Source organism: Pangasianodon hypophthalmus, chromosome 24, assembly GCF_027358585.1.
Source record: "Pangasianodon hypophthalmus isolate fPanHyp1 chromosome 24, fPanHyp1.pri, whole genome shotgun sequence".
Lineage (NCBI taxonomy): Eukaryota > Metazoa > Chordata > Actinopteri > Siluriformes > Pangasiidae > Pangasianodon > Pangasianodon hypophthalmus.
Window position 1 is genome coordinate 15,253,510 of NC_069733.1, and position 27,670 is coordinate 15,281,179.

A 27,670-nucleotide genomic window follows, 5' to 3' on the forward strand; every position below is an offset into this window, starting at 1 on the left:
AGATCCGAAGAAAGAATATGAAAAAAAAAAAAAAAAAAATGGGGCCAGGCTGAGCTGTCCTGGAGTGGAAGACAGGTAGAGCTGAGGATTGTCAGGATATCACTGACAAGAGAAACCATGACAGTGAATGATTTCCCAGGGAGGTTGTAAACACGGCGGCCAAGCACTGATTTTTAAATATTTTATTATTTTTTTTCACCAGCTTGGTCACCATTCCCCACCTATACTACAGCCACCAACTGGGAAATATGAAGCCAAACTTTTCAAACTGTCGCTCAAGCTAAATCACAAGGCAGAGTGACACACACTCGGAGGAATGCTCTACCTACCTTCTCCCACATACATGAGCGCACAGACGCCTATGATTAATCGATTTTGGAGAGAGTGTATGCCAGCCTGAGATATTGTTCTTGTATTAAACATAAAATAAAACAGATCATTGTATCTTAATGGAAAAAAAAAGCAAAAGTGTTTTTTACACCACTGGCTAAAATGGATCATTTTAATACAATGGGATGACTAACGAGGTATTTAAAATACATGAATAAAACTGATCAATTTAATACAATGTGATCATTAAACCTAAATAACATTGAAGAGACATTTTTTTTTTTGCATACAATAGGCATGACAGTGTCCAATAAATGGATAGAATTTTTTTTAATAATAAAAATAACATCCATTCTCATTTCCCCTCTACTGTTTCTTCGACTTCTTCTTTCTGTCCGATTTGCTGGCCTCGTCCAAAGCTTTTCTCTTGGCTGCCATTTTGTTAGCCTGAAGAAGAGGGAGGATCAGGTTAATGAATAGCCGTGCATCATGGAACCTCAATCATGAGTTAAGAGCCGACCACTTAATATTTGACATGCTCGAATTCTCTAACCATTAACTTTAAAGCACTGAATGGTTTACAAATTGATTGCACAATAACTGTCACCTCTAGCTTAGAGTATACAAGTTTTGGTTTAATTTAGCTGAATTCAATACAGCAGATGGAAATGTGGGGCCCGGCTGGCGACGTCTTACCTCTCGAACCTTCCTCTTCTTTCCGAACATGATCTTATCGTAGAGGTATTTGTCCTTCTTCTTCATCATCATGATGGCGAGCCTCTTCTCCTCAGCCTTCTCTTCTTGATCCAGTCTCTGCCTGTTGTCTGGAGTCGCCTTTCCAGGGGTCACCTTCACCGATAAGGCCTGTAAAACAAAAAGGCACAATCAGACACCACGCCCAACGCTTCTGCCAGTTTCCTCGTTCTTCATGCTGTGCAAATATAAATCACACTCTTCTCACCGTCAGATTCAAACACGTATACTGATTATGGATTTATATAACGAATAAACAACATGCATTCGGTTTTCACTGTAAAGTCAGTCTAGGAAGAGCGACTTCATCCTTGTCGGATTATTTCAGAAGTTCTGTCATCCGTGAAGCTGTCTGAACAAAGAACAGTGTTTGGAGTTTTGATGAGGTGACCATTAAACAGGACAGGACCCAATAAACTAATCCTCTGTTTGCTTGGAGCTTCTGCACACAGCTTTTGTTCCCACATGGACACCCTAAAGATTTTCACAGTTTATTCCCAAATCGTACTCTTGCTTCAGTGGATAATCTCATCTAGATTCTGTACATTTGTACACAAGAACTGCTGCTGTAATCATAAAGATTGTCCTGTTCTCATTCTATGCCTCATAATATACTCATAGCTAGTGAACATCCTTTCAACACACTTAGTACTGATTGACTTTATAGCACACAGTTGCAGAAGTGTAATGATGTCTAATGCCCCTATCTGGTGTCACCTAAAAGAGGGTGGAGTTTCTTTTCGAGTCTGGTTCCTTTCAAGGTTTCTTCCTCATGTCCTGTCACCTCCGGCTTTTTCATTAGGGATCTAAATATAAAACTACATCTGGAGTTTGGTAAAGCAGCTTTGGGACAACATCTACAGTTAAAAGCGACACACAAATAAAACTGAACTAAAGCGAATCAAATTTATCAGAACCTAAAACAGATTCTGTTATGGATGCTTAAACAAACACAAATAAAACATTCTATTTTTTTTTTTAAAAAAAAGCGTTTTAGCATTAGTGCAAAGTTCTCCATTGCTGTATAACGAAGCTCCTTCTCAGTCCCAAACGTGCTCATTCACCTGGAACATGAGCTAATTAATTCACTTTTACACCCAACACTCACCAAAAGGGCTAATGGTTAACCTAAGAGGCCTAATATGTATACAGCTCATTTGCACATTCGTTGAGCTCTGGACGCAAGCACCGACCACCTGTGACGGATTAATGGCTCCTGAGTCACCCTGAGAACATATTTAAGAACAGGACAAACAGCAGCAAGCCGCAAATCTGCCCCATATCTTCACCTTCAGGCATAAAGTCATGGCTCAAGTAACATTCTTCAGTGCTCGGTTAGGCTTGATACGGCGTTCAAAAGAACAGAAATATTAGGTTAAATCACATACTGTATGTTCTTGGACATCTCTGTTTAATACTAAGTAGATTACTCATTTCATATCAGTATTGATGAGCACCAAAAAAACCCACTCATACTCATTCGGAAAATATGGTGTCGATGAATCCTTAGTCTGTACTCTAAGTCTGACACTTTAACGGCCACAAGCATGTTATACCTCTCTCTTTACAGCTTTATAAAGCGAAACTGCCTGCCACTTTTAGAGATGTGATGCTTGTTTGCTCTCTGGCTCTCTAATAATAAAGCGCACCTGCCACACAGATCACAAACAAGAAACTGATAAAACCAGTGAACTTGGTACTCAAAGCAAATCACCTGATTACTCCTCCATTTGCAGTTTTTAAACTGTTTGCAAGCACTGATAGAGGCCAGAGTTATACTCCACTGTACACTTGATAAAGACTGTGGCAAAGTTTTATTAGTTGAGCAACCCTCACTCATAACTAGTTTATTATACTGCTTTCACACTTCTCTTTTTTTTTTTTTTTTTTTTTTTTTAAATCCGGATCACTTTTTGTTCCAATATTAAAAGACAATCAAAGAATTTCAACAGTTTTTCAGAAATCTGCTCACTGACAAGACGTATTTTTCAGCAACACCTGGTCCTTCAGGTTTTTCCTCTATTTGCATACAAGAATATGATTGGTGCTTGTATTTTATGACATAATAACTTCAACAGCATTTTAAACATTCATCACGGTGACGACGTTGACATCTCACTCTTACCTTGCCCTGTGTTCTTTTCTGTTCCATATCTTTCAGTTTAGCCTCTTGTTCAGCCTCTTCTTCCTCCTCCTCTTCCTCCTCCTCCTCCTCTTCTTCGGCATCATCATCATCATCATCTTCTTCTTCCTCTTCATCCTCCTCTTCTTCCTCGTCCTGCTCTGCGACTGGACAGAAGAGGACGCTGGTCCATCAGAGAACACAAGAACGAATATTCAAACAGTGAAATCCACAAATATTGACTAACGCTCACCAGGTTTCTCTCCTCTCTGCAGAGCCAGGAGTTTCTGCCTCTCTGGAGGAACGTAATCGCCCTCCTTCTCCTCCACGAAGGGTGACAGGTGGGGAGGAAGTGTGACGCCCAGGAAGTAGTCCTCCACCGGAAGGAGCATCTTAGAGTTCACGCAGTCGTACACCCACTGAGGCTGAATGTAGTACCTGCAGAATCACGACATCATGCTGAGTAGAGAACTAACAAATGGCTTCCTTTTTCAAAAAGAAAGCAGCAAAACCTCAATCAGTCCTGAATCCTTTTGCTTGTTACTGTATAATATCAGACTCAGATTTCTGCTTGCTTTGTTTACACTCTCACTCACTCTCTCTCAGGATTGACTGCTGGCTCCTGCCTGTCACCTTGTTGTCAGACTTCTTTCATTCCTAAAGTTTGGATGTGGTGGCTAACATATCTGATTTGATGTATGACACATACAGACAAACTTTTGGCTGTTAGATGTTAACTGTCAGGGGACGACAACAATTAAGACAATGTGCTGATGCCATGGCGAATGGTGTGTGAACAGGATATTAAGATATATTTCAATTTAAATTTCTCAAACAGATAATAAACTCAGACTTGGTAGTAAACTCAGACTTGTGGATCTGACGTTATGGATACACATACATACAATAGTACATACAGCATAAACATACGTACTAAACAATAAGAGCCATTGTAATAGGAAGAGATTGTACAGAATGTTCTGTATGCGAGTGTGTTCTACGGAATCATGAATATGCGTAGGAAGGTCATGTATGTAATGTGGCCGTGAGGGTAGACGAGTGAAAGGAATTCAAAAATAGATCACCACACCAAGGCTCGAGACTCACAAGACTGCTTCACTTGTACAGACACACACAGGAAGGGGATAAAAGAGGGCCATTGAGAGGCAGGAAAAAGAGCCGGAGCTGAAAGAACTGCATTGTGGGTCAGCTCCCATCTTCAAACCAGACACACACTTGCAATGTGGATGGAATGTCACTAGTCACAGAAAACGCCACACTCTGAGATAAGAATCTAGCACCTAGTTAGCGCTCGAGATGCAGTTTGTTCAGTGAAGCAGCAATCAATTCGCATGTAAGGATTTGTCCGTTTTCCATAATAACATGTTCTAAATGAACAGAACTGTTCAGTCGTAGTAGTCAATGTTCAGTGCTAGAAGCCAAAACGTATAGCCTACAGCTAACTATATGATCTATACACACCACTTGTTTAAAATCGAATTAACTTTGGTTTACATGTTATGTGCTCGGCTTTGTACTACATTGCCAGCTTAGCAAAGCAAGCTAACTGTACTAGCTATGTACACTCACCAAAGGCAACAATAATCTCTGCTAAAACCTTCCAAGCTTACTTTTCTTCCTAACATTTAATGAGAGGTGGTATATGAGAGGCAGAAGATGAAAGTTTTTCTTCAATCATTCTGCATTGGACAGTGAATGGGAACTAACTGCAAGTCGTGAGTGAGGAACTGAAGAAATGTTGGCATACACACATTGTAGGATGGATCTGAGGAATCATTCGAGCCAATCATTTGGATTTGTCATATTTTACGACATGATATCCAATTTGCATAGATATGCTGGTTGTGTTGTCGCTTTGTCACTCTCTGCTCGAGCATGTAATATGGAATCGGCATTAATCACTGACAGATGATAACACTCAAGTTGGAAATGGATGGAGAGCTACAGCTTGTGAAACAGGCTAATATTACCCAAATATCTGCATTTTATAAACATTTCCTTATCTTGCAAATAAGAAAAGTAACACCATCTTATCAAAAGCACTTTGATTAGTGGGGGGGGGGGGGGGGGGGGGGGGGGGCGCGAAAAATAAATTAGCAAAGACCTTAAAGGCGCTTAAATAAATTCCTCACAGCGTCGACTGGGATGCCTCCGCCTCCAACAAGTCTAGTCCTTCTGCATACTCATTCGTATGCCAGAAATAGCCTTAAGATATACTTCAGACAGGAAGGAAGAAACACTATGTCAGACATTTGACCTTGACCCTGTTTGGATCAATTCCAAAATCTAACCAGTTCAGCTGCTGGTTACAATGATAATGATGAAATCTTTCGCCTACTTCTTCTTGAGATGTCGCACTAATGATCATCTCGAACGGATGGGCAATGTGAAAACATAACACCTTCGCCTCCATTGTGGAGGCATAAAACTAGGCAAGATGTAGTGTATATTATAAAAGCAGTTACTTCTAGTACATTTACTTATTACAGAATGTAGAATTAAATCGTTATGAAACCAAACTAAAACTTTTTTTTGACTAAAACACAGTGAAACGAAAATACATTAGTTGTGTATTTCCTTGTAGTGCTGAATGAGAATGAGAGCAGGGGAAAAAGAGGAAACCGGTGCGATCAATGAGAAACAGGTTACCGTGACAACCCTGCCGTAAACATCAGACCTTAATAAGACCTTAACCACATAGTGGTTACCATAACAACCAATACTGCAGTTTAGACCATGATGCTCAAACTCATGTGCACTGACTGGAGAGCAAACAGCATTATTAATTTTTTAATTTAATTTATATCACTTTTGAATCATCACCACCATTAAAACTATTTGCAAAGTATTATATATTTTTGTCTTTTGCCATTTTTTAAAAAATTTATTTATATTTGCCAAAACTTTGTGGTGGTATCCCTAATAAACATAGTTAACAGATGTTAAATCTAAACTTATCTAACGTTAGTGACATCAAACATGCGTTGTTGGATTTTATTTCAAATCAGTGAACTCCAAACATTCTCCATTGACGCTGACAGAAAGCGATGATGCAGCATTAGTGCATCTTTCAAGCAGGAAAACAGAGTTGATAGAGTGACTGCTAATGTGAGATGGGCAGAAGGGGGCGGGGCTTCCAGCGTGTCAGTTAATATCAGAGAGTTCAAAACATCCACGCAACTGTCAGTCGCTCCTGATTCATATGTCGATTGGAGGATAGTTTTAGATGTCGCCCTACCTTTAAATCAACTAAAACAACTAAAAATCTCTGAGAGAAACTTTAATTTTCCAAAACTATTAAGCATACAAGTCAATACTACAATTCCATTTTAAATTTTAAGCAGGGAAACTGATACTGATTAAATTTTGCCATGTCTCCAGGTCTTTTAGTTCTCGACATGATGGGACTAAGAAGTTTTTTAAAATTAAAAGCGAAAAATAATTTCTTCTCATGATCACTGAAATATGGGGGAGTGCAGTCAAGTGATTTGAAATCTCCAGATCTTCTGTTCTGATGTGACTCCAGTTAGCAGGATAACAATATTCCAAATATGGCGTCAGTGTAAATGCGCTCCATTTAAACTGCTTTGTATAAAAAGACATTTGCATGAAACGTATGCAAACTGACAGGAGAGCGCCTCAGGCTGTGTCGCTGACCTACACGCAGCTGAGTGTGTATCTGACCTGTTGATGTACTGTTTGTCCAGGCTGGGTCTGTCCACCACGTGGTGTGTGATCGTCTCGTCGGTGATGTCATACGTGCTGCCGATACACAGAGATTTGTCCCAGGACACCTGTGCACCGAAACACCTGTGGACACAGAGAGATTTACATACTTGCATACATTTGCATTATAGCTGTCTCTCTTCTTTTTTTCCCCCTAATACCTCAATATTTTCTACTGCTCCCTTCACACATTCATGTTAAATCCACTATCCCTGATCACCTTAGCAGGAAAGCCAGAGATTCTCTCGGCACTTCTCTGTTCAGGAAGAACTTGAGGCCCTCGAAGAGCTTCTTGTGTTTGTCGTCCTCCTGCTGCGCCTTTACCCTCGCCTCCATCTTCTCCATGTCCTCCTGAGGACGCAAAAAAGAAAAAAAAAAAAAAAAAAAAACAGACGTGAACTTCATTTAGCTACGTTCCGACACTGAACACTCCGAAAACACCGCCAACCTGCTCAAACTCCACCCTCTTTTAAATGAATAAAATCCAAACATTTTTTTCTCAATCAAGGAACGGTTGGAAAACAGTGTGTGAGAAAACATACATCAAAAAATGCACAGACGAACCATATTTGCTTTTTTTATGGTGCAAGACACACCCCTGATGGCAGGTCATATTTGGAGGAGCACAAGACTAGTACAGGAAGAGAGTCATATTTTTACCAAAATAAATAAATAAATATAATTTCTCCAGAACTGACAAACTATAAAATTAACCCGAGAATATCTCTGAAACTATTTTGTATTTTTTTTGTTTTAGAGATCTGACAGTATTAATGTCCATAACATTAAGCAACATTTACGTACATTTATTAAGTACAAAACTTTTTACTTCAGAAGCACTTTCAGCTCAAAAGCTCCTAAAATTAAGAACGCATTTAAGACCTCTGTGGATTGTATTTCACAATTTTAAAAATGCCAGACTTTTAAGGCTAGAATGTTCTTAGAAGTGATTTCTCATCCACTTTAATGGTGTACATGATATAGCTGGTGCCATCAGGCTGTTTGTTAATATCCAACTGTGTAACCAGAGTGACCAGCTCCCCGATGCAACACCTGCAGGTAAAGGTGTGAAATCTGTAACTGTTCCATTGACGCCAGCAGCTTTTACACAAATCCGTGCTGCTCTCACATTCGCAAAGCCCTAAACAGATCCAGCTTTAACTGTAGCGCGATAGCGATGACTGGTTTAATCGTCTCTCACCCCTTCGGCGGGGAAATGGTCCATCTCTGCTTCCTCTTCTTCAGCCGTGGAGACGACACGAGCCAGACTGGCGCTCAGCGCTGACAGTTTCTGCACCAGACACAGACTTGGGTTTTAGTTAAACGGCTTGAATCGGGGTAAGGAGGATGTAATGAGAGGCAGAGATGATAAACAACAAACAAAGAGATGGCAAAACCTCCAGGTAGCTCTCCGAATCCATGGCATAGTCCTCCTCAAAATCAGCTTTGAGATCTGTCTCTCCTTTCCCATCAAGCTAAAACAGAATAAATATACATTAGAGATGCAGACATAGAGAGTGTACTATCCAAAAGTAATTGCCCCCCAAACAGACCAGCACTGATTTTCACACATTTAAAAGTTTTTTTTTTTTCTTCTTAAAGATGTAATAGAATTAGAAGCATTTTAGTGAATAACCACGCTCTTTGTTTGAAACCTCATTGCACCATCCTAGTTCTTATACACATGAAACGTCTCGTCATGACACTTAAATTGGAGAGTGTTGTGTTTTTTTTAGGGAGAAGTACTTTGTACTGCTCCCTTATATAATGACATCAGTTATATTGGTCTCTACTATGTACAGATGAGTGACAAATTAAAGGAAAAACCAACATAAAGTGTCTTAGTAAGGTGTTGGGCCACCACAAGCCACCAGAACAGAACATTTAATACGCCTTCGCACAGATTCTACAACTCTCTGGAAATGTACTAGTGAGACGAACACAGAGATTTTCCCTCTGTTGGTGTTTTGATGGTATTGGAGAGCGTTATCCAACACATCAGTCCTAAATCTCCCACAAATGTTCAATTATGCTGATTATCTGTTGAACGTGAAGGTCATAGCATATGATTCACATCATTTGAAAACCATTCAGTGAGCCCTTGTGTCCCATAGATGTGGGCGGAGTCATTCTGGTAGAGACCACACCCATCAGGAAAGAAATGTTTCATCACAGGATAAAGGTGATTAAGAAGTCTGAAGAACTTTTGATTGAACTGCAATGACTCTTCTCTTTAAGAGGACAAATGGAGTCAAACAAGGGCAGCAAAATAAATAAATGCCCCCCACAGCAGAAGAGAGACACCAGACCTGCTCAAACCTGAGGCAAACATTCAGACTTGTACCACTGTTTTTGTGTACGTCACACAGGCACAATGGCACGATGTTAAAGGCTTAACTGTGTCATTCAGTACACCACTGTAGAAGAGTCAGCGCTCGTTACGTTTGTTTCCTTTAATTTCTCACCCATCTGTATAACTATGGAAAAGTGCATGGGATTATTTTGTACAACAGTAGGAAGTGTGTGTACATGCGTGTCTGCTGTCTGTGTGTGTTACCTTAGGTGGGTAAATGAGGTTGAGGGTTTGGTAGAGGCGGAAGTTGACAAAGCCAAGCAGTGTGGTGTAGAACTCTGTGAAAGTGGCCATGACTCTGTAATCCACATCTGTAGGGTGCTAAATACACACACACACACACACGCACACACACACACACACACAATTACAAATATCCACAACATGACTGCACTGATTCAAAACAGTGTGTTTTGGGTAAGACTGAAGGCAATCATGGCTGTTAGTTCTAGCAGAAAAGGCGTATCATTAGCCCCTGTAAAGAAGGCATGACCAGGTAAGGCCCTGCGAAGGAGGCGTGGCCTGTGTCTATCAGAACCAGCAAAAGGAGGAGTGGCCTCTGTGCACATCGGTCCCAACTGGCATATCCAGAGATCGATCCTTGTAAAAGAGGGCATGGACTCAGCACATATCAACCCTAGAAAAGAGGCGTGGCCTCAGCACGTCAACCCTAGCAAAGGAGGCGGGGACTCCTTGCACAACAGTCCCTGGTAAACGAGGGCATGGCCAACTTACCTCAGTGAAGCAGGTTAACCAGATTCATTTAAGAACAAAATATTTAATTCAATTTTTATATTTGATCAGTATTATGAAAATTAGTTATGCCATTATTTGAAGATTATTATTTGACTGTGCCTCAGCAAATATGATGTGTACATCCTTGTTTTATGTGATTAACCACAGAAAAGAGACACTTCTGGTCACACACAATATAAACAAAATTATTCATTCATAACGTAGCTCATGCTTCCCAGGTCACTTAGAGGACGATTCAATAGCAGCTTCATAATAATCCGACAGCAACGAACTCCCCGACCTGAAGCGAAGGTCTGGGGAGGAGACCTGCAGGCATTTACAGCTTTAATGGTAGCAATATCTTCTATCTACCCGAAAAACAAAGACGTCACTGTTTGCTTACACAAATTATAGTTTCCATTATTGGTTTACAACTGGAGGCAGCGATCCAGATTTCCATCACCATCCTGCAGAGCATGAGTCTCTATCTCTCTCCCTCTCCCTTTTTCCCTCTCACTGCCTCTGGCCTCTCGCTCTCAGCCTCCAGCTCATGTTGACTTAGCTCAGTTTAGACCATCAATTGAAAATGCATTTGATTTTAAGGCTGGGAGTGAGGACAGATGGAAATAATGTCAACATCTGATAAAGACACACTGTTTTTCCTTGCACTGGTGTGTGTTTAAAGTTTTACCAAGAACCAAGCTGACCACTACAGGTAGACAATTTTTCACAATTTACACCTAAATAAAGCAAGTTATAGCAAGGCATAGGCTACAGATTCCTGTTCTAATACAATACATAATGTACAGCAGTTTAATGACAATACACTGAATGTTGTATATAGTCAGAAGAACAAAAGTACACAAATAAACTGTCGCCACACTTAAAGCACGTGGCCACAGGTTATTTGTTACAGCATGAGTCACAGGTTAAAGCATTAGTCGACAACCCTCCCCTATACTTACATCATGAGCAAACTGATATGGTACGAGCCAGGTGATGGTCTGGCCCAGCACTTCTGCCTGGTAATAGATGCCCTTGATGGATAGAAACACCTGTCAAAATAAACATGCAAAGACATCAGTGAACGATTAGCAGTATTTAACAATAGGTAATAATATCGGCTTGCAGTATGCAAAATATTAAGAGTTCACTTCCTCTGTAAAGGGTACAGAGGCCATGTGTATGATTAGAAAAAAATACAGAGGCAATGCAAAGAGCATGGGGTAAAGAAAAAAGAGGTGGCATGAAGGACACAGGGGCAGTGCGAAAAGGACAGAAGCAGCGCAAAAGAGAAAAATGGGTGGCGTAAACGAGAAAGAGGCAGTGGAAAGGGGACAAAGGCAGCACAAAGGGTAAAGAGGCAACTTAAAGGGTACGGGGTAAAGAGTTCAGGGGCAGTGTGAAGGGGACAGTGGCGGTGTAAATAGTGACAGAAGCAGCAGTGTAAAGAGCTCAGAGTCTCTTGTTTGAGCTTTTATGCTGGATGCCCTTCCTGACTCAACCCTCCCCAGTTTCATCCGGGCTTGGGACCGGAACTGGGAGTGCACTGTCATGTTCTCTGGTTGGTTCCCTGGCCGGGCATCGAACGCGGGTCATGGCGACGAGAGCAATGTGGCCTAACCACTAGTCCTCCAGGGACCCAATTTAGAAAACTGATATAATGTACATAATTCAGTATACATTTATTAAAAGTTTTTATTTATATATGCTTTAGTCCAATTACTACTATTGGTTATGAAATAGTCGTAATGATGGTAATTACACGCTCCTCTCATGTACCTTTTTGAGCGACCGCGAGGCGATGATGTAGTTCATCCATTCTACACTGAGTCTGCGGCACAGCTGGATCACCTGCACGTGGCACTTCCCGGTGCGAGCAAACGTAGAGAACAGGAAACACATGGACAGAGCGTCGTCTACGTCCCGCAGAGCATCAATGAATGTCGGATACCTGGCAGAATTATCACAGCTGTCATTATGCATCACGTTGAAAATAAATGCATGTAAGTGATGCAAGCACTGTGATGTGTAAGCACCGCCCTCTGCTGCTGAGAGGAGGTACTGCGTCCTGCCTCACCTCTCCTTTACAATGTGGTCCAGTTTGTATGTGGGTTTGTTGTCTTTCAGCCTCTCGACGGAGCCCCACTCTGCCTTTCCGTACGCCTTCCGCAGTTTACGCACGAATATCTAACAGGGGAGAAACACAGGGACGTGAATTATATTCTCAGGATGAGCACAATGAGAAATGTTTGCCATAATTGCCAAAATGATAGATGGATATTCAAATAAATCTGTTGATTATTTTCCAATAACAGCACGTCTCAAAGTTTTATTCCTCTTATACCACAAACTTTAATTAATAAGGAAAATTGGCATATTGTTGTATTAGGATGTGTTTGGAAAATAATCAACAATAACCGCACACCTTCAGATGTTTAAATCCTTCCTTCTTGTACCCTAACCCACAGCAGCTTGGTTTGCAGCGCACTCGCTCACCTTGTACTCTCTGAACTTGCCGACGACGGGCTCGTGCAAGAGGAAGCGGATGTCTTTGAGCAGGTAGAAGGTCCTCTGGGCCGTGGAGCCCTTGTTGACCTTCTTCTTGTGTTTGGGTTCATGTGGGTAAATTCCTTTCAAGATGCACAATCGTCTGCACAGAGAGATCATCATCCTCATCATCATCATCATCATCATCATCATTCCAGCATGTAACCGAGCACAGAATAAACAATATCATTCTGGGTGAGAGACTCTAGACCTAGAGCCCTGCTATAATTCGTACTGAAAAATATTCATCAGTTGACGGTGAATATCATTCAAAACACTGAATATACTCTGTGTGCCTCTTTTCGTGTGACTGGTAGCTTGATTTAATGACACGGCTTCCGAATTAAAATCATGACCATGTCTTTAGGTTGTTGAATTTCCCTCCTTTCAGAAATTAAAGTGTACCACAAGCTGCACCACACATTTTATCCCAACTTAGATGAAACAGTAGATATTTAAAAGCGACGCTGTTCCACAAAACGGGGCGTCAATAAACCATATCAGGGTCTAACACACATTTAAAACCAAGGGTGCACTTCGTATCCTAAACGAGTCAGAACTCAGCTAAGTAATACATTCATTCGCCAAACAATAAAAGGAAATAGCTAGCTAGCTAGTAATCATAAGCAACCAACTACCATATCAACAAGATGCTGATACACATCAGGAAAAGTCACTTCAGGGAAAAGTCAGCAGAGAAAACTGTTTTGCCACTTTTTTTTAAAAAAAAAAATCAAAATCGTTGATCTGTAATTGTTTTCCGTCATTTATTTAGAGCGATGTGATCGTCTTCGTGTCTGCTGCGGCACTGACCTGAAATCAGCCAGACTCAGGCTCAGCTTCTTACGCGCTTTGTTCCTGCTGATGTAGTTGGTGGCTGAGCCGCTCTCATACTGCGGAGAAAAAAGACACATCACACACACACACAAACACACACTTCATAACTTCAGCAAACTTCACTCTAAAAAGTGAATGCAGCATTCGAGAAAGGAGGACACCTCTCTGAGGCAAACGCAGGCTCGTTCTTTATAAAAGAATAACGTTTCAAAAATGGCCATTTTCATGGAAATTAGACACAACAGACACAGTAACATGTTCGAATTCAAACTACAACCTACATGACACTAGGTTTAACATTTAACAAGTACATGCTCATGTTCATGTCATTTATAAGGGCGTCTGATAAATGCTGTGGGCAGAAAAAAAAATTAACCTCAACAGTATATTCTGCATATAAAAATGTATTAATCCGTGCAAATGATATGATCTGAAGTCGATCAGGTCGAGGTTTAGATTAGTCGGTCTTCTGATGCATAAATTTACACACACTCAGGAGCACGAGAAGGACGGGGTTTATGAAGTCACAGGACTTTTACGAATCCCAAATTTCTCGTGTGAATGCTCGTACAACGATTTACGCATAAAACCGTTCATATCCAGTTTGATAAATGAGGCCCTTTGTTGTGACAGATAGTAGATAGATTGTAGATAAATTGTAGATAGATAGATAGACAGACAGATAGATAGATAGATAGATAGATAGATAGATTTTATTAATACTGTGAGGGAAATTATGTTTCAGCAGCATAAAAAAATAACGATAAAATTAAAAGCAGAATTGCAAATCTACAAAAAAAAAAAAAAAAACACACTGAATATTAACTAAAGCTATGTACATCATCAAAAAGAGTAACAGCAACATATAAAAGAAAAGAGGAACAATAAAAAGAGGTGTGCAGCAATGACAGTGACTCATATGTATGATATACAGCATGTACAGATGGTTGTACAGAGTGTGTTCCCCTCTCACGCAGAGATCAGCTGCTGTACAGTGTCATGGTGAAAGGTAAGAATGAGTTCCTAAAAGAAACCGATACAGTTTCACGCTGCTTTATAGAGAAACGCTTTCAGCTGAAAAGTGCCAAACACTTTCCGGGAGTCGAGGCAAATGCGGTAAAGGATTTGGTGTAAACTTCAATGTCATGAGACTTTTCACACAAAAAACATTTTTAAAAGTATCGTCGTAATTTAACATTTAATTAAAACACCCTGTATTTTCTTTTTAATTGAATTCAAGCACTTCTTTATTCTATTAGTCTTTTCCCTTTGGTTTATTATTATTCATGTTATTCATGTATTATTTTATTCAATTAAATGTGTAATAATAATAATAATAATAATAATAATAATAATTATTATTATTATTATTATGCCACATTCAACATTATTATTATTGTTATTATTATTATTATGCCACATACAACATTATTATTATTATTATAATAATAATTATTATTATTATTATTATGCCACATACAACATTGTTATTATTATTATTATTATTATTATTATTACTATTGGGATATTCTGGCATTATGATGGCTAAATTGACAGAAGAGAATTATAATTACAGTTAGTTTTTAAAAAATGTAAATAGATAAATATGAATAATGTTTTAATCACATTTCTATAATGTTCCACATAAGCCATAAACTAAAAGATGTTTTTCTACTCTGTAATGCATGATTTTTTTTCCTCTGTAAATTATTTGTTCCTAATTTTCTCATTTGAACTCTAGTATGATTTACTGTTTTAACTGCAGTACTGAAGGTGATATTATCTGCACAGTTTACACCACATGCTGGGAGAAGAGGAAGAAGCTCCTCATGGAAACTGCAGTAAAGTGGACTGACAGGCAGATTAGCAGAGTCTGGTTAATACATAACTAATTCCAGGAGAGAGTTCCTGTATTCCACACTGAGTAAAGCAACATGGGAAAAAAACTCATGGATGTTACAGTCACACAGTGTTACACTCACATCTGCCCAAAGCTACACACTACCCCTTCTCTTACAGTAAAACGCGCGTGCTCTACTCACCTTCTTTTTCTGTAAACCTCCCATTGTGGAGAATTTTATACACACACACACACACTCAGCTACTACACTACACACAAAAATCCCACTTCTGTACTTAACAAAATACGACAAAGCTAAACACCGAGACCCCCAGCCAACACAGCCAACAGGGTTCCGTCTACACGTGCGCTCAGTGACGTCAATAGCCTGCGACAGAAGGACCGCGGTGAGTGTCAGAGTGCCCGCGAAACTGCCTGAATAAAAAACAAAACAACCTTAACATTGTACAAAAGGCTTTCTTTTCTGTCTGTATATCATTTATCATTTTATTCCCCCGTTCTCTTTCTTTTTCTTTCTGTCTTTGTTGCTTTCTTTATTTCCAGTTCCCTTCATTCTTGTTAGCATTCTTTTACTTTCTTTCTTTCTTTCTTTCTTTCTTTCAGATATTTTTTCATTCTTGAGCTTTCTTTCTTTCTTCTGTCAATTTTGTTCATTCTTGAGCTTTCTTACTTCTTTTCTTTCTTTCTTTAAGTTATTTTTTCATTCTTTCTTTCTTCTGTCAATTTTGTTCATTCTTGAGCTTTCTTTCTTTCTTTCTTTCTTCTGTCAATTTCGTTCATTCTTGAGCTTTCTTTTTTCTGTCGGTATTCTTTCTTTCTTTCTTTCTTTCTTTCTTTATTCTTTTTTGTCATTTATTTTCCTTCTTATTAGCACTCTTTGTCTCGCTCTTTCTATCAGTCTGTCTTTCTTTTTCTTCCTTCTCTCCTTTTTGTCTTTTTTTTCATTAGCATTCTTTTTCTCACACCTTTCATTCTTTCCTTCCTTTTTCTTGTTCACATCTTTTGTCTTTCTTTCAATTATTTTTGCATTCCTATTATCCTTCTTTCTTTTTTCTTTCTTTCTTCAGGTCTTTGTTTCTTCCTTCTTCTGCCGTTAGTTTCTGTGAGACAGGAGTAATCTTCACTCTGTGGATGAGGGAAATGAATAGAGAAATAAAGTGAATATATTCCACCTGAACAGAGAGAATCTACAGGAATCTATTTTTATGTCTATAGGTTCAGACCAATTCTGACACTTTCAGCTTTCTCCTTTTTCACTTCTCTTTGTTTGATGTTTAAAAAAATCAATGAAAAACCAGAGACGGAAAGAGAGATATGTGGCTTTATTTTCACTGCACTATTTATTGATCTTTTATTTTTCCATGTTGATTTTCTCTAAACTATTTCCTGAGTATCACGTTAATAACCAACACTGATGTGCTGAAAAACCACATAATTAGATAAAGGGCTGCTGGGAGAACAGAGAGAGAGAGAGAGAGAGAGAGAGAATCAGAAAGAGCTTCATTCCATCCACAGTATTCAGAGTCGTACCTTCTCTGGTGGATACGACGACAGTTCACCCAACATGGGCTTCTTGGAGTTCTTTAAAGACTTTTTCCTGGGTTTCTGGGACTATGAGACCCCAAAGATTATGGTAGTGAAGAACAGGAGACTGGGAGTCATTTACAGATCTGTACAGCTTCTGGTCATCACTTATTTCATTTGGTAAATATTTGCATGTTTTCTATGAAGGAACTTGCTGAGCTGTACCTGCGACATATTTCTGTCCAGTAGAGAAAATCCACCACATCAGTGTTTTCCATTAATATTCTCTACTTCTGTACTAATGTCGTAACACAATAAAATACTATACAGAATAATATAAATAATATTATAAAAATAATATAGCATAATATAATATAATATAATATAATATAATATAATATAATATAATATAATATAATATAATAGAATAGAATAGAATAGAATAGAATAATATAGCATAAAATGTTATTAGAATGTACATTATATAATACTATTATAAATAAGTATATTGTAAAGGAATATGCTAGAACTGTGTAATAGTTATAAAAAATGTATACACTTAAAAAAGTGATTATCTTCGTACTTATAAATCAAAAAAAGCAAATTTTACTTTAAAATAAATCATCATACTTCTTAAGAAATTCACAATACATAATAATAATAATAATAATAATAATAATAAATATTCCTTTTACATGCTTGCTTTCTTGTTTTTTTGGTTTATCGAGACCAGTAACATATGGATTGATATTTTATTTGTTTCTCTAAAAGATAGTAAAGGGGGCTGCTAATATAAAAAAAGACATCAATCTCAGACTTTGATGTTTTTCTGTGTAATTTCTGTATTTTTTTTTTTTTATTTCTATTTGTTTTCCACATATAGTTACATTAATGCCTTTAACACCACTTAAGGGCAGTTTTATTTATTGAGTCATCTCTAGAAAGATGTGCATTAATATATAAAAAGGAGGCGATGCTTTAAATAATAGTATAGACCACAAGCTTTATTCATGAGCTAGAGTCCAGTCAGCGACTGAGAAATGAAATAACGGCGTAGTGAAAGAGCAATTTAATGAACAAAATTCAATTGGGACTGCCATTAGACTAACAGTAAGTGCTGCTCTTTGCTCGTGTTTATAACTCAGAAGAGAGACACAAGACAAAAGCTCAGAGACGTATAGGTATCTGTGCTGTTTAAAGGGTTAAAGACACTTATTTATCACTGAACAAAGGAAATCAAGGAAACTGGATGATCTGTTCATATTAACACCAGTACACTGTTATATTTTTATTAACTCTTTCATGCATGCTTTATATGGTTTTGTTTAATTACACTGAAAAAATACTGGAGTCAGATTTTCTCAAGAAAAACATAAAAACCACACATACAAGCCTTAAAATAAAATTTAAACATAAAATTTAACTAAGCATATTTTAAGTGAGGTTTACACAGCACCATGGATTATTCTCATAAAATATGTAAGAAATTTTTACAAGCAGTTTTTTTTTAAATTACTCAAACTTGAGTTGAATTGTTAATTATTACATGAATAAAACATGTAAACTTAAGCAATTTTTACTCATTTATTTCATGCAAGAGAGAGCTAATAAATCTCAAAACTAAAAAATCTCTCATGTGCTACTACTACATGTGTGTGTGTGTGTGTGTATATATATATATATATATATATATATATATATATATATATATATATACATATGTGTGTGTGTGTGTGTGTGTGTGTGTATATATATATACATATTTACTGTGCAAAAGTCAGAAACCAGCCTTTGGTTTTTCAAATACCTATTCAGTACTTACTGTTTTTTATTTGGGGGCTGACAATAATATTGGGAAAATGTACAGTACATTAATTCCATTTTCAGTCAAACAGCTATGCTGTGCTTATTTATGCAGGTCAGTATTAAAATATTCAATTTTACAAATAAAATATTGACAGATCTCTTTGTGTTTTTTCTGTTTTAGACCTTTGTGTGAAATAGAATTTCTCATCATTATTATTATCATTCATAAATCACAGTTATAGTTTGTCGTTATTTATTAAAGAATGAGACATTGTACCACAAATTCCATAAAAGGCAAAGCTCACACAGAGAGCTGATAAAACAAAATAAAATTAAATAAAAAAAGCCTAAAGTGGTGTGTGCTAATTTTCCAGTAATGCAGCTCAGCCACTGCAGCATGTCACCTACCATACATACAAACGCTTCCTTCTGATAGGATATGAAATTTTCCAGAACTAACTCTATTTTCGGGTTCTTGTGAATGATTTCTGAATAAATTCTTGATGAATGAGGTCCAGACTCAGGCTCGGTTTTTTAACTACACCACAATGCTGTTGAATTCTCAAATCTGATTGGTCAGAAGGTGTTGATTAATTCTCTATAACAGCAACTCTGACTGTAGTTCCAGACCTTATTCAAACCACAGGTTTATATTATCGTGTTCTTGTTTCTATAGTAACAGTGTTATTGTTTCTATAGTAACAGTTTACACGGGGACTGGTATGGCGGACGCACCACATATTTCTAAGGCTAATAAAAATAGAAAACAAAACAAAACGTGTTGCTATATTCTGTAAGGAGATGTTTATTTAATTTAAGGAAGGAGTCTCCAGTGTCAGTGATTCAGTAAGTTTTTCACCACAGGAAAGTCTTCAGAAGAGAGGAGTTTCCATTTTCTGGTTTCTCTGTAACACAACAAGCTGTGTTTTATTCTTTTCATCTTGTTAACTTCAAGAAAGAGAAAAAAGTGAGGCTAGTGAGGGAACGACTGTTTGTAGCTGTTATACCATAAGTGATAAGTTGTCTCATGAACCTTTCTGTAACTATAAATGGATAAAAACTCTGCCATGTCGTTAAAAAAAATAAAAAATCTAATCGTTTGAAACCATTTGCTGTGGTATAAGAGGAACAAAACACTTCAAGACGTGAAGTTATACTGTAGGAAAATGATCTCTTTGTGCTTCATCACACCATCACATTGTCGTGATGGTGTGATGAACAGCACAAGTGTTTAATTCCTTACATATTGTCTATGTTTCTTTGCAGGTATGTGTTTATCAGTCAGAAGGCATATCAGGAAACAGAGGAACGTCCAGAGAGTTCCGTCTACACTGAGATGAGAGGAGTGGCAATACTGGGAGACAGCGTACGGGACACGACCGAGTACGCCAAGCCGTCTGAGGTGAGAGAGGTGCAAAGGGAATCAGAAGGAGTCGTCAAAATGATTCGTTTGTAGTTAATACTCATTCAAATGATTTTAACATGACCCTTTATGTGCTTGGCTCAGTTTCTCTATTTAAATAGAGATATCTGAATGAATCTTTTCTAGTTCACGACTGATATTCCTAAGTATTTTTTTTTCTATTTCTTTTTTTTAACCAATTCATTAATTCATCCAAAAAATACATTTATTTACTTATTCATTCATGAGGCTTTGTCTAATGAAATATGCATACATTTGCATACTTAAAGAAAAATCTAGACTTTGGATAATGTTTGAATTAAAATGCTCATTTCAATGTGAAGATGTTCATTTCAATGTGAAGATGTTCTCCAGAAGAAATATTTTGACAGAACAGTTTGTTGGAATAACATTTTTATTTTTAAATCAAGAAAATGCCATGCTCTGTGTGTGTTATACTATTTTATATTAGCAGATCTAACATTTATCTAATGTAAATCTAACATCTAACATAAATCTAACAAATCTAGAGCTCTAAATATAGAAAAACGAGATTTTATGAAAAATGTGTTTGAGATTGCAAAAACAGACATGCACCATTTGTGGGAATGTTGTGTAAGGAATAACACACTCCCAATCATGCTGTTAATCGAAAGTAATGCATGCGGAGGGGTGTGATACGGCACAACGCGCCAGCGGAGTGCCGCTACCCGTCTGAAGTGCATTGTTTTCGATTAACAACACGGTCAGGAGTGTGTTATTCCACTTATACCATTGGGATTTGCCAATGATTACAATGTTTAATTTATTAATGAATGATTCTGCATACATTTTAACAGTTTATAGTTAGACGTAATGTTGTGGAAGTTAGTTCCTGTTCTTTCTTATGTTAAAGCCTCTCTCTCTCTCTTAGACAAACACACACACACACACACAAAGTGCAGCCTATCATTTTATTGAGAAAATGGAGAAAACATAACCTAACAACCTAGACTCCATAAATGTTAAATAAATGTCTCCTAACAAAAATATTTCACCAAATCAACCATTATAAAAATTACTTTGTTAAGCAACAACCCATTTTTAAATCTGTTTATTAGTCTGAGTCAGTGAGTTGTTACGATATAAACAGTCCTGTTACAGCCGGAACTTCCTCTGCCGTTAAATTAAATAATGCACACCTTCTGACCAATCAGATTTGAGCATTCAACCACACTGTGGTATAATATCATTATAACAGAATGCATGTACATGGATATGCTAGATCAATTGTACAGTAAACAAGTTTTTTAGTGATATATATTACATATGATGAGGTAAAGTGGGCGGAGCTTATGCTTTCCTCAGATTTGCTAACATTTAAATAATGCAATGGACAATAATGCTGAAATAAACATATTTATGCTGAGCTCTTTTGTTACTACAGTGTAAGAGAACATGTGTTATAGATGCAATTTACCCAAACCACTTTCTTTTAAAATTGGCGTGACCAAAATTATTATTTCTACCTGCTGTGTGTCATTTAATAAGGATTATGGTCAGGTCATGTTGCTGAAATGAAAGTGCTTACATGAATTAAACCTCTCACCTGCACACACACACACACACACACACACACCTTCCATCTGGATACCCTAACAACACTTTGTGTGTGTGTGTGTGAGAGAGAGAGAGAGAGAGAGAGACAATAAATATATTGTATTTTGTAATAAATATTAAAGTTGTATAGATATAACGCGGGACACACAGGTCCTTGTTCTCCTCTCAGATGTATCTGTTATTATTGCGCAGGGTGGTGATGTCATTAGTACGATACTGAGGCGGGAGGTGACACACAATCAAAGACAGGGCACGTGTGCTGAGGTAAACACACACATGAAATACATTTTAATCTCAAATCACGTATGTGAGAGCTTTAGTATGACTCGTATTCAGTTCCTGTAGCTTGTGTAAATTTCAGGGCAGCTATGAAGCCAATACATTAATGTTGTCATTATGTCACTTGTCATTTTGCAACAAGGAACCAGTCAGATGTTCTGCAAATGAAACCTAGTCCTGTACATAATGATGTGTCACCACTGCTGTGTGATTTTAATCCCTGGACACACACCACTCATGTGTTCTGATGCACCTTGCTGCTTTGTGTGTGTTTGTTTATTCAGCATTTCAGCATCCCAAATGCAAACTGCACCTCAGATGCTGACTGCGTCCCGGGCGAGCTGGACTTCGACAGCCACGGTGAGGATTCGAGGACTAAATAAAGACTGAATAATTAGCAATATTATTATTAAATAATAAAGTAAAATAAAAATATACAATATATATATATATATATATATATATATATATAAATTATTATGATTTACTTTGAGAAATATTAGGCAGATATTATTATTACGTTGTGTACAATAATATTTTGCCTACTTAATATTATTATTACATTACATTATTAATACAAAAATACACATTTTTAAATGATTATTTTATAAGTAAAATTATTTTATAAGATTAAGTAAAAAAAAACCTATAATTAATATAATAACTTTGATAATAATTTGTTATGATTTCCCCTGAGGGTACCAGAAATCCACCGTGAGAACCGTGGCTCTGTAAAACAATAATGTAAAAGCAGTAAATCAGGAAATAATGCAATTTTAGGAAAGATTTTTGGGGATTTTTTTTGTTTTTCCCTTTGAGGAAACACTTCAAAAGGTTCTATGTAGAAACAACCTTTTTTTTTTTTAAAAAAAAAAGCAACTAAGTACCTTCAGCTATCTAAAGAACTTCCAAGAAACCCTTGTTTCTAAGATAATGTAACTCTAAGAGTGTAAGTGTGTTGCACTTTCATCAGAATATCCTTTCATCACAGGTCAGAGAACAGGACACTGTGTGCCTTACTACAATTACACCTTTAAAACCTGCGAGATCAAAACCTGGTGCCCCATCGAGGAGGCTGCTGCAGAGATGTAATTACAGCATTAAATGCCACCATCCATTGTTACAAACAAACAAACAAAAACTATTTAATAAGTCTGTCCTCCATTTTTAACCCACAGAGAGCCACCGCTGGAAGAAGCCATCAACTTCACAGTCTTCATAAAGAACGCCATCCATTTCCCAAAGTTCAAAGTGCTCAGGTGAGTCTCAGGTGGTCTTGGCCAATTCCCACCCATTAGCCAGCTCTCCAGTATCATACGATAATTACCAACCGGTGAAAGTGAAGGCTAACATGTGATACGTCCAGGACACATGAAAACAGCCAATCACATCTTTTCAAACTGTTACATCACAGAGCAATATAACACACTCGCACACTCACACACACACAACAAAAACGCTACCCGCCCTCTTCCGCATACAAGTGAGGGGAAATACGTTTTCAAACACTTTAATTTTTCTTAATAAATGTTCTTTCAGTGTATATACCCACTCTGAATTTATATATATAATGTCTTTTGACTGTGTCCTGTACTTATAAATATGAAACAAAAATGTATGTAAGAAAGCAAGAAAAAAATAATAAACGTGCAGGAAAACAGGTCAGTGTGATCACTGAGAACTGATGGTACACAATTAGGTACGTAATTTACACACAGAAAATGACAGACTGTTAGTTGCTACTGTAATAGCTTTGAGGTGTCTCTGGATTAATTCTTTAAACAGTAAACACCCACCTTTCACTTAAAGAAAAGTCACATGACATACTATGTAGATTTAGATGCTCTGTCTCATAATTTTTTATACACGTAGTACATGATGATGTGACTTTTACACCATTCACTTATTTTCACAGCCATTTTTCCACACGTAGGACACATGGTTTTATTTTTCACATGTGTCTTGATAACATAATAGTGTTGAGAAGTTGCAAAAAGTGACAGAGCTATAATGTAGATTCCTTATTTAGAGGGCCAGGGGGGTCCGAGCATTACAGAGGCACTGGCTTCCCCAGAACCACCACTGAATTGTAAATGCACTCAACATCCTTCCTTATGTTGTATGTTTGCATGTTTGTACTGTCCTAGCAACTTCTATTTCTAAAAATAATTTATCTTAATTACACCAATTAAGGGTGAACATCAAACCAAGGAAGCCGAAGAAGCTCCTGCGGTGTCATTACCACCCTGAGACCAACCCGTACTGCCCTGTGTTCAGACTCGGCTACATCGCTGATCAGGCCCGAGAAAAGTTCAGCGAACTCTGCAAAACTGTGAGTTAGCACTTATTGGAGCAAATACAAGACTGGAAAGAACCACAGACAAAACATTTGCTCATAAAAGGCAACAAACCTGTGACGTCACACAATTTAACAAATCAAATAAATGTCTTTACCTAACACAGAATGACTGTTTATAGCTACTGTAACATAAGTGATAACAGGAACTAGCTAACTAATCAACAACCGGATGGTGCGATGTGACTCCAAGTGAAGAGGAGTTATTGCCACAAAGTTGATTATTTTCCAATAACAGCACATGCTAAAGTGTTTTATTCCTCTTATACCACATTTATTAATGATTACATCATCAATTTTTGAAGAATGAATTTACAGTTACATTTAACTGTGTAAAACAATGTCCACAAAACAAGTTTGTTCCTGTTAACAGTGAAATTATAGCAGCTACAAACAGCTGTTTTGGGAAATTCAGTGCGTCTGTATTATAAATAAATAAAATAAATAAAACAGTTTGCCTCTTCTTCAGGGTGGAGTGATTGGAGCGTTTATTAACTGGAACTGCGACTTTGACGTCGATCCATCAGAATGCGTTCCTACTTACTCATTTCGGAGGTTGGACCTCAGGAAAACCCTGACCAGCTCGGGTTACCACTACAGGTACAGGACTCCTCAGCTAGTCTCTTAATATTCTTTAAATATTTGATTCTTACTACTTCACTATTTGTGCTCAGTGAGATACATTTTGTCACTTAACATTATTTAGGGATTTGGTGTCCTTATAGGACGAGTGGTTTGGCGCTTTCACCGCCGCAGCCCAGGTTCGATTCCTGGCCAGGGAACCAACCCCAGCCACTGCAGTTGCACCTAATAGTGCACTCCCAATGCTGGTCCAAAGCCTGCATAAAATTGGGGAGGGTTGAATCAGGAAGGACATCCAACATAAAACTGTGCCAAGTTAAATATATGGACCAATGATCCGCTGTGGCGACCTCTAACGGGAGCACCTGAAAGAAGAAGAAAAACAACAACAACATTATTTAGGGATTCGTTCGTAATATTTCTGTTTTTTTTCCCCAGGTTTGCCAAGTACTACTACAAGGACGGAGTGGAGTACAGATCACTTATAAAAGCGTTTGGGATTCGTTTGGATGTCATCGTACATGGACATGTAAGATCAGATTACTGAAAACACTTTATCTGATGTGTGTTTATAAGGACTTCATAATACGCACATTGACAGTGAACTAGTTATTGTTATAATAATAAATTATATGAAAAGCTTGAGTCAAGATAAATTGAGTTGGTGGTGTTTCTTTTTATTTCCTGCTATTTTATTTATTTATTTGTTTGTTTGTTTGTTTGTTTGCTGTTTTTGTGATTTACTGAAATATTTCTTGTCCTTTAAACCCTATAAAGCTGCATTATATGCCATACAAAGTTATACTGTATTATGCTACCACAGCACTGCTGAATTCTCAAATCTGATTGGTCAGAAGGTATTGAATAATTTCCTAAAACGGCAGCACTGACAGTAGTTCTTACAGGTTTATATTAATGTGATCTTATAAACGGTTGATGGTTTCCATAGTAACAGCACACGGACTTGATTGCTGATATGGTGAAGTTTTCTGTTTATTTAACATTTATGGAAGGAGTCTCCAGTGTCAGTGCTATATAACAGACAGAGGTAAAGCTGTAACTTAAAGTTTTCCAACATGGGAAAGTCTTCAGGAAAGAGGACTTTGCGGTTTCTTGTTAACATGACAAATTGCATTTTTTTTGTCTTATTAACATTGAGAGAGAAAAAGAGAGGCTGGTGAGGGAACGAATGTGTATAGGTGTTATAGCAAAAGTGATAACAGGAACCGAGTAGTTTTGTGGACATTCCACAATAGTAAATGTAACTATAAAAGGGTAAAACATACAATGTGTCGTTCTTTAATTGATGACAATAACAACATATCAGATCGGGCCACAAAACAAAACCCCATCACTGATTATCTTCCTATAAAAGCACACCCGAAAGTGTTGTATGATAATGAAAAGTCATATAGAGCTACAATAGAAGAGAATTACTTACATCTGCAATTTTTTTAAAGATTGCACTACCTCCATTAGTTACATTTGAAAATGTTTTATTTTTTTTTTCAGGCAGGAAAATTTAGCCTCATCCCAACCATCATCAATGCGGTCACAGCCATGACCTCAGTGGGAATAGTAAGTATTGACTTTGATTTTGACAAAAGGATTATGAACTCATATGCAGGCTTTTGTGGTGAGAACTGATCTTTCATTACCCCCTGCTCCATTAGTGCTCTATCATCTGTGATTGGATCATGTTGACGTTTATCGATAAGCACGAGGTCTACAGTGGAAAGAAGTTTGACGATGTAAGTAGAACCTTCAGACCCAGAAGCACAAACAGTGACATTAGGGCCTTTCGCACCGCAGGAACCTTTTCATAGTACCTGAACTAATTGTGGAACTACCCACTTTTTGGCGTTTTCGCACCTCCGGAACTGGGTGCGATTTTAGTACCGGACTGCCTTTTTCGAGAACCAAATTAGCTCCTCTTCTATGGACAAGCTACAGATAGGATCAGAGTGCTTATGTACGTAGCTTAACATCTCTGAAGGAACAGATATTGTGTTACTCTTTAAGCTAACACCTTTCTCTTTGGTGTACAGAATTAATTATTATTGTGGTTTTTTTTTTTTTTTTTTAAAACAGGTTACTAAGAACCCCAGCCCACCAGTCGTCACAGAGATCACTCTCACCAGCTATGGCTCCACCCACTCTGACCTCTCAGACGGGGTGCCATTGTGAAACACCTCCCCCTGTTACCCTGGACTGCCGATGCCATGCAAAAAAATCCTGAGTGTGATGAGATGAGTGATCAGGAACTTTTTTTTTAATGTAAAGGACTTGTAAGAAGGGAATAAAGCAAAGGTGATGGGCCACAGTCTGGAGACGCCTTCATGCTGAAACGCAAAGAGACTCTGAGAAAGCTTCTGCTTCCACCTACAGCATTCAAAACCTACATATGAGCTAATGTGAACTAAAATAAACTCACATGCTGACTAATAATATGGCTGTTATGTGGATGACTCAACAGTCCTCATGTTAATCTGACATACATAAACTGATGTAGAATATTAGGCATATATTGTAAATAAAAGCCAAATTTAAGGTTGTTGGAAAAAAAAGAAATAAAGGTTAAAAAAATCATAAAACCCCTATAAATGTCAAAGTGATATTAAGCACAAATGTTTCATTATTCATTCATTCGTCTTCTTGCACGTGCTCCTCTGTTTTGTCAAAGTCAGATTTAAAGCCAAAAATGGCAACAGCGACAAACTCGACCGATCATCCTTCTTTTTCCAAGAAGTGCTGCCATAGAAGGAAAGATGAGGATGAAATCTTCTTGTCAGAGAGCCACTCTCTATGCCATAATCTGATAACGGCAGCTCTTC

General features: G+C 37.7%; 2 protein-coding genes across 2 annotated transcripts; one reads left to right on the forward strand and one right to left on the reverse strand.

Annotated features, from left to right (window-relative positions):
- Positions 1-167: 167 nt before the first annotated feature.
- On the reverse strand, positions 168-15,652 carry pes (pescadillo). Its single transcript, XM_026931577.3, has 15 exons — positions 15,470-15,652; positions 13,404-13,483; positions 12,540-12,693; positions 12,121-12,230; positions 11,823-11,994; positions 11,006-11,095; positions 9,510-9,626; positions 8,350-8,427; positions 8,154-8,243; positions 7,173-7,303; positions 6,911-7,036; positions 3,459-3,643; positions 3,209-3,372; positions 1,027-1,194; positions 168-777 (listed from the first exon to the last, which is right to left on the reverse strand). Exons 1-15 carry the CDS (start codon positions 15,491-15,493, stop codon positions 697-699), a joined length of 1,770 nt encoding a protein of 589 aa, XP_026787378.3. The 5' UTR covers positions 15,494-15,652; the 3' UTR covers positions 168-696.
- Positions 15,653-16,335: 683 nt separating this feature from the next.
- Positions 16,336-27,424, forward strand: p2rx2 (purinergic receptor P2X, ligand-gated ion channel, 2). The gene is made up of 12 exons (XM_026931480.3): positions 16,336-16,992; positions 19,885-20,020; positions 21,812-21,883; positions 22,183-22,258; positions 22,890-22,986; positions 23,077-23,157; positions 24,092-24,230; positions 24,724-24,854; positions 25,275-25,365; positions 26,349-26,414; positions 26,510-26,587; positions 26,928-27,424. Exons 1-12 carry the CDS (start codon positions 16,853-16,855, stop codon positions 27,021-27,023), a joined length of 1,203 nt encoding a protein of 400 aa, XP_026787281.1. The 5' UTR covers positions 16,336-16,852; the 3' UTR covers positions 27,024-27,424.
- Positions 27,425-27,670: the final 246 nt, after the last annotated feature.